Below are 13,627 nucleotides of genomic sequence, written 5' to 3' on the forward strand. Positions count from 1 at the left end.
CGAGCGTTACGTAGCGTTACGACGAGTCCCGACGAGTGAAATCAGCTATGACTTTCCGCTTCCCCGATCTCGCTCCCAGGATCACCGGTGAAGAGCATCGACGTGGACATGGGCGCGTACACGATGAAGCGTTTCTCTGACGACGTCATATTCTACTGGAGGATCCTGAAAGACATCAGGGAGCTGGAAGGTGTCCTCATAGCGAACTCAACTACGTGGATCGCAATCGGTTGGCGGCCCAGCGACCTGGGCCCGACTTGCCGATCCTTTCCGAAGATCGAGGATCGCTCGAAGGACGAGCCGCTGCCGCAACCGGAACCGAAACTGGAACCGGTCGCCGAGCCGAGATCGACATCCAAGCCGGAGCCTCATGCGGAACCGAAACCGGAACCGGAGGCTGAGCCCGGCCTGGAAGCCGAGAAATCAGGGGCGAAGAGGAGATCGGCCAAAGCGGACTCCACGACGTTCAGTTTAACGTCGCGACCGGACTTCGACGTTACCGTGCAAACCAGCGTGACTTATCAAGTCAGCACGAAGCAAGGTGAGAGACTATTATTTGTTTCCCCCCCCCCTCGCTTCGCCGCCGCTTCATCGCCGCTTCACCGTCGCATTATTGATGTCTCGCGTGATAAGTAAATATTTGTCATTGCGATGCATTATAGAAGGAGGAAGTTACAATCCCTGGCTACATTATTAGACACTTTGATCTTTTTTAATAGGTTAGGAGGAGAAAAAAAGCTACGAATTTTATATTTACTCGATTAGAATAATTTCGGTGTCAATTATGTGTGTCAGTCATGAATAATTTCGGCGCTTTCACCTCTGCCACTTTCCGAGGTGTCCACTCGTTTTACCCACAATTTCTGTAAACATTATTAATATTTTTCACACAAAAATGTACTTTTCTGTCAGTAAGCAAGGAATTTGAAGTTTGAAGTCACAAATAAACGGAAATAAAACTAGATTTCAATTGACACACTCGGAACTCACGTCTGTTCTCGTTATTATCGACAATGTGAGTTCGTATTTTTTTCAAGGTCATTGTAATAGCCAAGTGAAATGACGTCGTAAAAAATGCTTTTTATAACAGAGATTTAGGAATAATGATTCCTTAAAACAATTCGATCGATAGATGTGCCGTATTATAAAGCCGGTCCTCGGAAGTCATGATGAAACGTAAAAAATTAAAGTGCGTCTGATAATACGGCCGAGGACTGTAGACGCTGCGTACACACGAATCGACGGTTCTTTCCAAGTTTTTTTTTTCGAAATTTATCTTGCGCTGTGTGCGACGCGCGGTATTTCTGTACGAGGATGTTTACGAAGTCTACGTTATTTCCACAATAAAAAGTAGGAAGAAACACGTTTAGCAGCGCGATCTCAAGACGCATCTCTGCCTTTTTCTTCTTCAATACGCAGCACGCATACAATAAATAGCACACTATTACCGTTGGCACGTTAATGTGTATTCCAGCGCGTTGTATTTGATCGAGATCGCGCAAGGTTCAAGGAGCCCGTGATAATTACGTGAACGCCGGTCGCGGAAAAATGATAACGCGCATATAATGACATGCTTACACGCAGCGGACAAAAAGAACACGCACCGGTGTGAGAATCGCGAGAGTACACACGTGTTCGTCTTTGTCCATAGATGAGGAATAAGTTGCTCGGATATTATTCAAAGAAGGAATTTTTTCACCATTCGCTAAGTATCGCATAATAGGATGTTAACGATGGCGATTACCGCAAAAAAGAAAACTTAAGCTCCGTTTCAAAGAGCGAGAAGAATGATTATTTACGAAGCGGTCTCGTCGCATTTCAATGCTTCCAGCGAGACGCTCTTATAATCATTTTGTTTACGCAGGTCGCCGACGAAGATCCCCAGAACCGACCTCGATATCCGCGAACGGTATGTATGTATGACATTAATGTATGGAACAGCTCTCTCAGATGAGTCGCTCGCTTGCTCAAGAACTCAGTAGCAATATTTAGTAGCCCCCCCCCGCCCCGAAATCCCAGTAGTGTATGTAGCGAACTCCATCCCTTCGAGACACGACGCACCAGGTGACGGCCCTTGTAAGTAGGTAGTCGGCACGACGTACGATGCTTTGTTGCACAGGGAAACAACCGGTCGTCGAGTCCAGCGTTCACGTCGAGAGTCAAGAGCCGAAATCCGAGCCAGAACCAAAATCCGAGCCGGGAGCCATCTCTGAACCAGAGCCGAGCTCTGAGCCAGAACCAACTTCTGAGCCGGAACCGAGCTCTGAGCCGGAGCCGAGCTCTGAGCCGGAACCGAGCTCTGAGCCGGAACCGACTTCTGAGCCGGAACCGACCTCTGTGCCAAAACCGAGCTCCGAGCCGGAACCGAGCTCCGAACCAGAACCGAGCTCTGAGCCGAAATCTGAGCCAGAACCAAAAACCGAGCCGGAACCGAGCTCCGAACCGGAACCAAGCTCTGAGCCGGAGCCGAGTTCCGTGCCGGAACCAAATTCCGAGCCAGAACCCACCTCTGAACCAGAACCAAAGTCCGAGCCTGAACCCACTTCTGAGCCGGAACCGAAATCCGAGCCTGAGCCCAGCTCTGAGCCAGAACCGAAATCCGAGCCAGAGCCAAAATCCGAGAATCCAGAACCCGGTTCTGTACCGGAACCCAGCTCGGAACCGGAGCCAAGTGTGGGTCCGAAGTCGGGAGCGACGAAAGGTAACGAGGACTGATTTAACGCTTGTTTCCGCATACATCGCCCACGCTCTTACGTCATTAACTCTCGAACTACTAGAGATTTTTCTCAGCTCCTCTCTCTCTCTCTCTCTCTCTCTCTCGTCTTTGAGTGACGACAACAAGAAGATTGTTCCAAACTAGAAATCTTGACAAGTTCATGTTAATTTTTAAATGCAGTCGTTACATTTATCGTGACTAGGATGTATCTTTCGAGCGTACTTCTCATTCATATGAACATACGAAGTCTTGACGAAGAGAAATTGAGATGAAGTGTAAAAGAAATCTCTCGTAGTTACAGCCATCTGGACATCTCGACAATGTGATCAGTAGTATGTACTTCACTCATTACTTTCGGTATTCGCGACTTTCACGATAGACCCGTAAGGCCGCCGGGAAAAGTTCGCGCAACTGGAACGTGAGGATCGCAACGGTAAATGTTTGCTGAGAAAGCGTAATTAGCGTTGTTGATAAGAAGCGAGAATAATGTGTCCGCGCGACATCTGCCGCTTCCTCCGGCACTGCGAAATTGCGAAATGTTAATGCAACTGCGCTGACTCCGCGCGAATTCCTGTTTATTAATCGCCGATCGAGTATAACGCAACACTCCGGATACTTTTGGCGCAGCGATAGAACCAAGATAAACAAAAACCTGTAGATAATATCGATAACGCTTAACGCTTCATGCCCCGAAATCGCTCACCCCCGACGTTCCCTCCCCCCTGTAAATACCGTTTTGTAACTTCCGGATTCAGCATGCTGTTACTTCGACACGAAATAAGCACGTGTCTCGATCTCTACCCATCACAATTACTCCGACACCGTAGGACACCATTTAACATCGCATTTAACACACCATAACATCGACTCATCTCATTCGGATCGATAACACCGTCCGACAAAATTTGATCTTTTTCTTTTGTTTCTCGAGTACGAACAGTCATTCCCCGTGTATTTTCACTCGCTAAACACGAATTCGTTGTCCAAATTTGGCTATCATGTCACAATTTTGAGGGAAATGGCGTTAAAATAGCTAGAAATGACAATTTTAAGTGTTCTCATGATGTATTGTTAGTAACAAAATTGTTTTCAAATTTCGTTAATGCCTCATAAAAATGTCCATTTTTAGCTTGACAATGCAACATTATGAAAACCGTCAAAATCGTCGTTTTTTGGCCACTTTGACGCTATTTCTCCCAAAATTGTGACGTGACCAAGCTAAATTTGAACAACAGATTCGCGTTTAGCAGGCAAAAATACGTAAGAATCACCATTCGGATGTTGAAAAACAGAAACCCTGTAAATCATTGTAATTAATCTGTATCGAACGACTGAAATGTGCATTCAACGAGACGGCGAATTTTATAAGGCAATACTTTGAATAATCAGAAACATAAGAGAAGCTAGAATGAAATCTGTAAATCTCTAAACGCTATGCTGTACCAGCTGTAAAGCCGAGTCGTATACGACTTTCACGACATACACGGAAACGGCAGGTTCGAGTAGCGAAACTTGCGAAACATCGGACGCATTTCAGTGCATTGTTCAATATCATCATTGTCGTTCCACACGATTGTACAATACCTGCGTGTCAGCCGCGCTTAATCGAGCGTTAATCAAATCTGTGCCCTCACATCCTCCGAAGCATCGTTACCGGCGCCGGGGCACAGGTACACACCCAAGCACGACTTCAATCCCATGGACTGCACGGACATCATCATCGGGATGGCGCGAGGGACGAGTTACAGGATCGGCGATTATTACACGAGAGACAGGTCGACGCCCCGTAAGGACGAATACTGGGGCGGAAGGGACAGCCTGACGGCCGCGTACGGTTACGAGCGCGACGGCGTCACGACGATGCTCTTCCGCAGGAAATTGGCCGTGATCGAGCCGACCGATCACGAGATCCGCGACAGCAGTATGCAGGTGATTTGGGCGAAAGGTCAAGAGCCCGGCAAGTACGTGCATCAGCCAGCCAGCGGGATCGAAAAGGCCAAGGTCAGCGTCAAAGACTTCTACAAGGTCGACGAGCTTAAATATCACGGGCATGGAATGCAGCGGGGCACGGCGACGATGAATTTCTTCGGTAAGAACGAAGCCTTTACATCCGGAGCTCGCCACTTGTGTCGTAAAACCATTACGAAGCCGCCTCTCGCCGGGCCGCAATGAGGCGGTGTGCACGTTTAACGATATGTGAAATGCCCAGCTTTCGAAGATATCGACAAGCGTCGCACGATTGGTCTCTCTATATCTTTCCCCGATAGGAAATATTTATATTTCCACTCCTGCGCGGGGAAACAGTTCTTTTGACAAAAATGATTATATATGATTATATAAAACCATACATATATTTTGCCCATATATGTGGTTACACGAAAAAAAATGATGCTTTGTCATTTAATTAAATGTCGATAAATGTGCTGTCAGAAGCACAAGCCAGAAGCATTTATTTCGATTGTATTTGTAGATAATTTGTAAACAACAATCTTTTTTCGTTGTGGACATATATAATTATATATAGTCATATACGGGCAAATTTCATATATATTATCTTTTTTTCCCGAGCAGTAACAGAGATTATCATTTCATATAATTTTTCATCACCGAATTTTTCATCCGGTCTCTATTCCAGGTAGAACAGAAAATAACGACCATGTCAAAATGATGAGAAAATGATCGTAGTCATTTTGTAGTCATTTTCTCATCATTTTGACGTCCTGTTCTACCTGGTCAAATGTGGTTCAATTGTAGGAACTGAGAGATGTTTTTCCGTGCGAGGATTTTGTCTTGCCCGATTTGTTACCTTTTCACTTCATTTTTTTCCGGCCATTGAATAGTGTCTTGAAGCGTGCTTTATACGGTGAACACGTGCATCGATCGTTTCAGACGAAGCTAAGAAGCCGGAATTCGCCGGAGGTGTAACGCTAAAAGACGGTACCTGTGGCGGTCAATGGCGTTATCCGAGAAATTGCTTGCCGGAGAATGGCACTTGCGAGTATGCCATACAATGGACGTACAAGGGTAGAAAGGTAATTTGTCTTGTGTTTCCTCGGTGGTTCCCTCGATATAGGAGCGAACAAAGCCGTTCACCGTCGCGCAGAATCAATATCATGGAAATTTTTCTCCGTAGGATCTAATAACGTTCGTTATATCCACGACGAATACCAACACGTGGACCGGAGTTGGATTCTCCGACGACGGCAGTATGGTAAATGACCTCTCACCTTATCATTTTTGGATATACGTGTGTGCGTGTGTCTTTTTGATAAATTATTAAAATATTAAAAAATTCTCAACACTCTCTTTGTATATGAAAGTCACAGTGAGAAAGAACGAACAAAAAATTGAGTTTAGAAATCTAATTTAAGAAGTTATTGTTTAACCAAACCTGGATTTGTTTATTCATAAATAATAGAATTAGGAAATATATAGAGATTTATGTCCCGTAAAATATATCTAATTATAGTTCTAAACATACATTGAGAAAAAATATATCTAAAAAATAAAGAAATATTTATTCTGTGTTATTAAGGCTCTGGAATAGTCGTTACGACTGTCCTAGTTAGAAGAGAGAACACGCATGCTAAAATTTTTTGCCTTATATTTATAGATAAAAAGATATACCCGCAAAATGACATTTGTGATTAATCCAGCAAACTTGTAAAATTGGAAGAACACTTTTCTTTTACTCGAACAATCAATAAGTAGTCGTAAAATTAACATTGACAAAATCATGAGGAAAGAGATTGGAAAAGAAGATTCCGTGTCAAATTAATTTTACGACTATTTATTAATTGTTCGAATAAGAAAAAAAGTGTCCGTTCAATTTTAGAGTGTGCTGAATCGATCACACATGTTCATTTTGTGGATATGTCTTTTTATTTGAATGTATAACGCAAAAAATCTCGGTATGCGTTTTCTCGTTTCTGACGTCATTAAACAAGGACAGTCATAGCGACCACTCCGGAGTCTTAATAACATATTATTTACATAAATCTCAATTTTTTTATTTAAACAGAATGGACAATTGCCTTCATGTAAAGTTACAGATTTAAGAAAATATATATTTGAAGAAAACTTATTTCTCAGTGTAAAAATACGTATATTAGTATAAGCAAATATGCTGTCGGCACTCGTCGAATAAATATTTCTTATCTTTTACATATTTCTCCTCTCTGTATATACATGTATATTTGATGGATAATACTGTAGAGGCTCGCTTGTTTATCATTTTGATAGTCGCAAACCGACGCCGTGCTCGGCTGGGTCGACAAGAGCAACGGCCGAGCTTTCGTGATGGACACTTGGATCAGCGGCTACAATGCACCATTGTTGGATCCCTCGCAGGACGTGTACAATATCAGCGGCCATATCGTAAACGGCGTGACCACGCTCAGATTTTCGAGGAAGCGCGTGACGAAGGATAGCAGGGACCTTTCGTTCACGGATGATCACTGCTTGTATATGATGTTCCCGGTAAAGGGCGGCATATTCAATCCGATCAATAAGAAGATCCGAAAGCACGACGCGAAACCGGTTGTCTCGTCCGATAGAATATGTATCAAGTCCTGCGGCTTGGAAGGTAACGTTGAAAAGTTATCGCACTTTTGTTGCTCGTACTGAAAGGCTCCTACTGATACGCGATATAATTTTTCACGCGTGCAATTAACGATATATTTATTATATTATTATTTCATATAACAGTTTCTTTTTAAAAATTACTGTGCGAACGTTATTTAATCACAACCCTCTTCGAGCTAGTTTTTCTTTAATTTAATTGTTAATACGAAATTTTACTTTTTGTTCGTCTCGAAGCTTTTGCATCGTACATTGGCAGTTTAAACTGTTAATCGGTTTGATGTTAATATAATGAATTATTTTTATCGTTCGAAGTATCACAGACTGCTTCGAATAACATCGTTCCTTTGTTCAGAAATCGAAGAACAGACTACGCCCGCACCGCCGAGATTGCATTACGATATTGAAGTCAAGCTTGTCAATCTGGGCGACGGTTTTATGGCTCCCACGCCCGGCAGTCCCGACTTCGAGGTGATCTCGAACACGATATCGGAGAGCTTCGGACCGGTCTTCGAGAAGCTCCCGGGCTATTATCAAGTCCGACTTGACGAGCTACGAAGGTGAGATAAGGCGCGCAACAGAGCAACGAACGAGAAATCCCACCTTGCGCGCGCTACTTGAATGCTACTTGAATGTCATTTTTTCTCTCGCAGAGACAACGAACAGGGAGTGATAGCGCACATGAATCTGATTCTCGATAAGAATGAGGCCAAGGGGAGATCCTTGAAGCCCGCGGACACCGGCATGGAAGCGGAAAAGGCGTTACGTGAGGCACTCGTGACCGGCAAGGTCGGAGTACTCAGCGTCGACCCGCAGTATTTGGTCGTTAGAGCACCCCGAGGTAAGTTAAACATGTCCAAATGATATAAGTATATAGTGGACATTGACACGTTGATTATCTAAAGCGTTCTCTTGCTCTTTTTAGCAATTGAAAGTCTTCACGATCAAAGGAAATAAATCATTTCTCGTTCTCTCAGATTTTTTATCATAGATTTATATATATATATATATATATATATATATATATATATTTATTTATTTATTTATTTAAATAAATATATATTTTATTATTTACGTGTATATTTAAAAAAATTAATATTAATATTAAATAGTATTATATATTATATAAAATTAATATTGTATATATTAAATATTAATTATTTTAAATGTACATAGTTCAACGACTATATATATTTAGCCGAAATTAGATGATCTATCCCTATACAGCACACTTTATCCAAGAGACGTATATGGGACGTCCCTTGGAAGTCTATGGTTATAAGTTTTATTTTGATAGAACGCATTACGAACGAATAACTATCATTGTGAATTGTTAGAATTCGTACGATAAAATTACGCAACGCGTGGTACTGCAATTTTGGGAGTGATGCATACATGGTCTGTCCTTTTTAGCTAAACTGGCTGCACTAGTTCGGAAATGTACGCACGCTGAAGCGTGAGAATCTCATACATACGCTTCAATGTGTACGTACATTTTTTGAAATAGTGCGGCCAGTTCCGATAAAAAAAAAATAGACCATAATGATGGCGGCCAAGCTCGCCAGGTTCAGATTATTCAAATCATTCAAAACGCTCGCCATCTTGGTCGAAGTAGTAACTTTAAGAATTCAAGGGACATGTGACGCACATGTGATATCACTTCCGATGAAATTGTATCTGCTTTCAGTGAACGAAATAGAATTGGACGATGAGTACGACTTACCGCCTTCCTCGCCGGACTTATTCCCGGGTGCGACGAAGCTCTACATCGTGGTAGGTTGCGTGGCAGCGTTGTTAGCCCTGGCATTGCTACAGGCCAGCTGCACCCTCTACAGAAGCTCGAAGAAACGAGCGACTAAGGTACGTTCCGTTTTGCGCGACCGAAACTTTTCTACTTCTTCCTCATGTATTTTCCCTCTCACTCTATTCTTTCTCGCATCCCAAATCTTCCGAGTGTTGCGTTCTGCTCCTCCTCTAACGACTCTATCGTTGCGACTGCGCACTGCCGAGAGAGATCGCGGCGATCGTCGTAAATATAGACGCGTCTCGCGATCGATATGTTAATCGATATGCATCTCGATATCGATGTCGGCACAATTTTCCGAATAGCGCGCAGTCGCAATAATGCGTGCTGATATCTAGTCTTCCAAGAAACGCTGTTAAAAATTACTATCGCTAAGCAAGTACATCGCTTTAAAAGAAAATCATTGATGCATCCTCTATACGTCATATGTAATATAATAACCTCTTAGTATCCCCCAATCAAATATAACTACAATGACCAGCAATCGAACAGACGTACGAACTAAATCGTGCCTCAACTAAAACATGAAAAGGTCGCAGTTAAACCCGTAAACAAAATCGTGAAACTCTGAAAAAGCGGTCGAGGCCTGTATTAATAGTTGTTGCTTGAAAACTCTATTAAATGAGACGCTTAAATTTAAATTCAGAGTTAGATGTGAGTTTTTCGGTTGAACAGAGTTTGCAAATACCATGTCAGATATATCATACAATTCGACTGAAAAGTGCGGATCTAACTCTGAATTGAAATTGAAACATCTCACGTGAGACAAGTCTCAAGTGGCAACTATTGATATGAGTCTGGGAGATAGTATTGCAGATAATTGGGTGTAATGAGACATCGTAACACCTCTGGACCTTCTTTTCTCGCGGACTTAAGAAACTAAACTCGTGCGTACTTGAAACACTTTCTTGAGACACCCCGTAGGAATCTCTTTATCCGTACAACAGTACTACACCTTCGCCCCTTGATAAATCCGAAGACATCTTTTGCTTCGCTTGTGTTGCATGACCCGCGCTCCTCGCGACCATAAAGAGGGTGTACTCGCTGCCTCTGGCTTCTTCTGACGCGCCCAACCCGATTCATCGCACGAACGCGACGCGGTACCATCGACAAAACGGCGATCATCACCATCACCATCACAACAATCATCACCACCATCATCATCATCATCACCTTCGGCATCACCACCAACACGTCCCGTCCGAAATACATCGGGCTAATCCCAGCTGGTAGAGCTCTCCTCGTCGAGTGTGATCGGTGCGCAAATTGTTACTCGTTCTTCCGCCCATGCTTTAACTCGCTAACACCTTGGATAAATTTCCGAGCTTTCTTTGCGCACTCGCATTTCTCTTTCTCTCTCTCTCTCTGTCCTTCCTCCCTCCCTAAATCTATCCTCTATCTATTTCTTTAATTTTTTATTAATACGGGAAAGTGTTGAGAAAAGCTTACATCCTTGTGTAATTCTTTGTTCTCCTCACCTTTTCTTTTTAAATATTCATAGATATCATGGATGGGAAATTAGAAGAGGAAAACCCCAACCGAGTGCACTGCTTATTAGACCCGGTATTTCATTTTCTGACCAACTTACGGTTTAGATTGAAACTGACGATAATACAAATATTTTTCTATTCACAGTTAATTACTCAACTGGTGGTTTTGTGGTGGTAACTTGAAAAATTTAACGATTAGCCATAAATAGAAAAGTATAATTTTTACATTATCGTCAGGTTAAATCTAACAAGTTAACCAGAAAATGAAAATTCGGCCCTTAGAGGATTACATCTTCAAGTACGCGTTACCTAATATTAAAATTGGATATATACTGACTATGTTTACACGGCAATTTGAAACTAATTTAATAACTTACGTATTTCGCGTTTACGTGAACGGCACAAAACCGGTTTAATAGTTTCCGTTAATGCGACTATCAATGTTACATGTCGTATAAATAATTACAACTATTGTATATGACATGTAACATTAATAGTTGCAGTATCGAGAGTTATCACATCGATTTTCACACTGGTGTAAACGTAGATCATGGGTGTTACTAATCAGATTTTAAATTGCCATGTAAAACTAGTCACTGACTAGACGAACGAACAAGGAACGAAAAGCGAATACAGACTTTCGTTGTCACAATTTGGAAAATGTGTACGCCGTGACGAATCCGAATAGAACGTTTCAGGCCTACTTATATCGTAAGATGGCTTATTGACATGTTCACTGCTCACGAAAATTTCTGTAAACTTCATCACGGTACTAAAGCAAGTTTTTTGAAAGTGTAAATAATTGGTCAGCATTATATATATGTAGGTGTGTATGTATGTACCATACTATTGCTCGTTTCTATTATCATGATTTAAATCTAATCGACGATTCACTCAATGGAATTGACCAATCGCATTGGTCGGCGATTGATTCAGGTAACTGGCCAATGCGATTGGTCAATCAGTGTATACCAATCTATGTGCACGCGCTGTCTCGAAAATCCGCGGACATCCGAATTCATTTTCCCTCAGCAAATGTTTCACATCGCTTGTGAGATACCATTAACAGTCGTTTCAAGTGAAAGAAAAATCCATATTAATAACTTTTGCGACTGTCTTTGTTTAATGACATCAGCAGCGAGAAAAATTTCTTGAATTGCACTTTCAAATAAAAAGATGTATCTGTGACATGACACTTTTGTGATCGATTCGGCGAACATTTATTTTTTACTCGAGCAATCAATAAGCAGTCGTAAAATTAACATTGACTAAACCATGAGAGAATAGGTTGGAAAAGAAGGTGTCGAATTAATTTCGCGACTACTTATTGATTGTTCGAGTAAAAGAAGAGTGTCCGATTTCACAAGTTTGCTGAACCGATCACAAATATTATTTTATGGACACATCTTTTTATTTGAAAGTATAACGCAAAAGATCTCGGCGTGCATTTTCTCTGACGTCATTAAACAAGGAAAGTCACAGCGACTCTCGTTCTTCGCGATTCAACAAACTCGGCGCTGAACCGCTTTTCTCTTTTTCCTACAGGAACGTTTGATCGCCAGCAACGCCTGGAAGGATTACGCGTCGGGTGCGAACACGAACTTCGCGTTCGAGGCGTTCGAGACGGAGGAGAAGGCGCCGCCGCCGCCGGTCTCCAGCTTGCCGCGACCCAGGGAGCTGGCCGGCAACGGCACCACCGGCATGAATGGCACCGATGCCGTCGAAGGGCCCAACAGGATAGTCGGTCCCAGGGCGACCTACAGTCTGCCCCGCGCGCCCGGCTCCAGGCACTCCGCGCCGATCCAGCCTGCTGGCTACTACACTCAGGATCGCAGGGATCACTATCAGCGCGCCAAGAGTCTGCACAATCCGACGGGCGCTGCTGCACAGGCGAACCAACCGGACTTCTACTTCATGCCGAGCCAGCGGAAGTACAGCGGCGAGGTCGTGCGCGTTTACGTGGACTACGGCAGCCAGGTGCCGAAGTAAAATCCGAGGAGGAGAAGAGCGTCCCGATCCAGCGAATCCTTCCTCTCGATGGTATCGTGAGAGAGAAAGAAAGAGAGGAGAGAAACGATTCATCTTGCCCGCTTCCACCGAGAGACGGACGACCTGTACATACCTCGTCAGTGACGAAGGACGAGCGAGGGAAAGAGAATTCGCGGTCCCTGCGCGGTGCTATTATCTCTACTTCTTCCCCCTTTCCCCACGTGACTTCTCTCTCCTCCCGGCGGAGAGAGCCAGTCGGTCGGCTCTTGTCGAGCCACCGAGAGGGAGGTCTCCGTGTACGGAAGCGTACGAGTGGCGCTTACGACCAAAGAAGCTTATCCATAGGACGCGCGCGCGGTTCTGTACAGAGTGCGCGAACTCCGCTCCGTCGGACTTTCGTGCTTTTCGTGGTGGAACTGATCGCGTGATTATCGTTAGTCATCACGATCCAAGGATCCTCGAGACTGTATCTAGCGGCTTGGATACTTCCGTGGGTTCTCGAGGGTCCACGAGAGAGGCGACGGGCCTCAATATTGGATCTCGAGAAGCCGTGGTGGCGGCTTCGAGGACCTTGGAACATGAAGATCCAGCGGCCCCAGCGGAAACCCGAGGATTCCACGACGGGAAGATTCGCGTACCTGAAGTTACGTCGCTCGGCGAATACACGCGCGCATCTATCCGAGTACCGACACGCCCAACAAGCAAGCAAGTGCATCTACTTAAGAGCGAGCATGGACGTTTGAGCAATAAAACATTTGTACATTTTTCCTCGACAGAGTCGACGCGTCCTGTTTCTTTAATAGACCACCCTGTTCATTTTGGAAGTGTTGTCCCCGTATTGTTTCAATTATAAACTGTAATTGGTCTATCGGTACGCCTATGTGAGAGAAAAGGAACGACGATATATGGATAGATGTGACGACGATAAAATAAAAACGAGCGTAGCACCCCGTGACACTCGATTGATCCCCCTAATTGTGGAGTAGAAGTTGTAAATACCTACGACAATACGACGACACTGTCGATATAAGAGATATCGTGTTGGTA

General features: G+C 43.6%; 1 protein-coding gene across 1 annotated transcript in view; it reads left to right on the forward strand.

Annotated features, from left to right (window-relative positions):
* The window catches only part of LOC106744501, a 45,896-nt gene extending 32,539 nt beyond the window's left edge, over positions 1–13,357 (forward strand). Inside the window, exons 7-17 of the mRNA XM_014619343.1 lie at positions 80–541; positions 1,865–1,909; positions 2,120–2,701; positions 4,362–4,805; positions 5,606–5,748; positions 5,850–5,927; positions 6,959–7,301; positions 7,653–7,857; positions 7,951–8,138; positions 8,985–9,157; positions 12,137–13,357. Of these exons, the coding sequence (XP_014474829.1) occupies positions 80–541; positions 1,865–1,909; positions 2,120–2,701; positions 4,362–4,805; positions 5,606–5,748; positions 5,850–5,927; positions 6,959–7,301; positions 7,653–7,857; positions 7,951–8,138; positions 8,985–9,157; positions 12,137–12,580 (3,107 nt within the window). The 3' untranslated portion in view covers positions 12,581–13,357. The remainder of the gene's footprint in view (positions 1–79; positions 542–1,864; positions 1,910–2,119; positions 2,702–4,361; positions 4,806–5,605; positions 5,749–5,849; positions 5,928–6,958; positions 7,302–7,652; positions 7,858–7,950; positions 8,139–8,984; positions 9,158–12,136) is intronic.
* The last annotated feature ends 270 nt before the right edge of the window (positions 13,358–13,627 follow it).

This window comes from Dinoponera quadriceps, unplaced genomic scaffold, assembly GCF_001313825.1.
Source record: "Dinoponera quadriceps isolate SergipeBrazil2010 unplaced genomic scaffold, ASM131382v1 scaffold1266, whole genome shotgun sequence".
In the NCBI taxonomy this organism is placed as follows: Eukaryota; Metazoa; Arthropoda; class Insecta; order Hymenoptera; family Formicidae; genus Dinoponera; species Dinoponera quadriceps.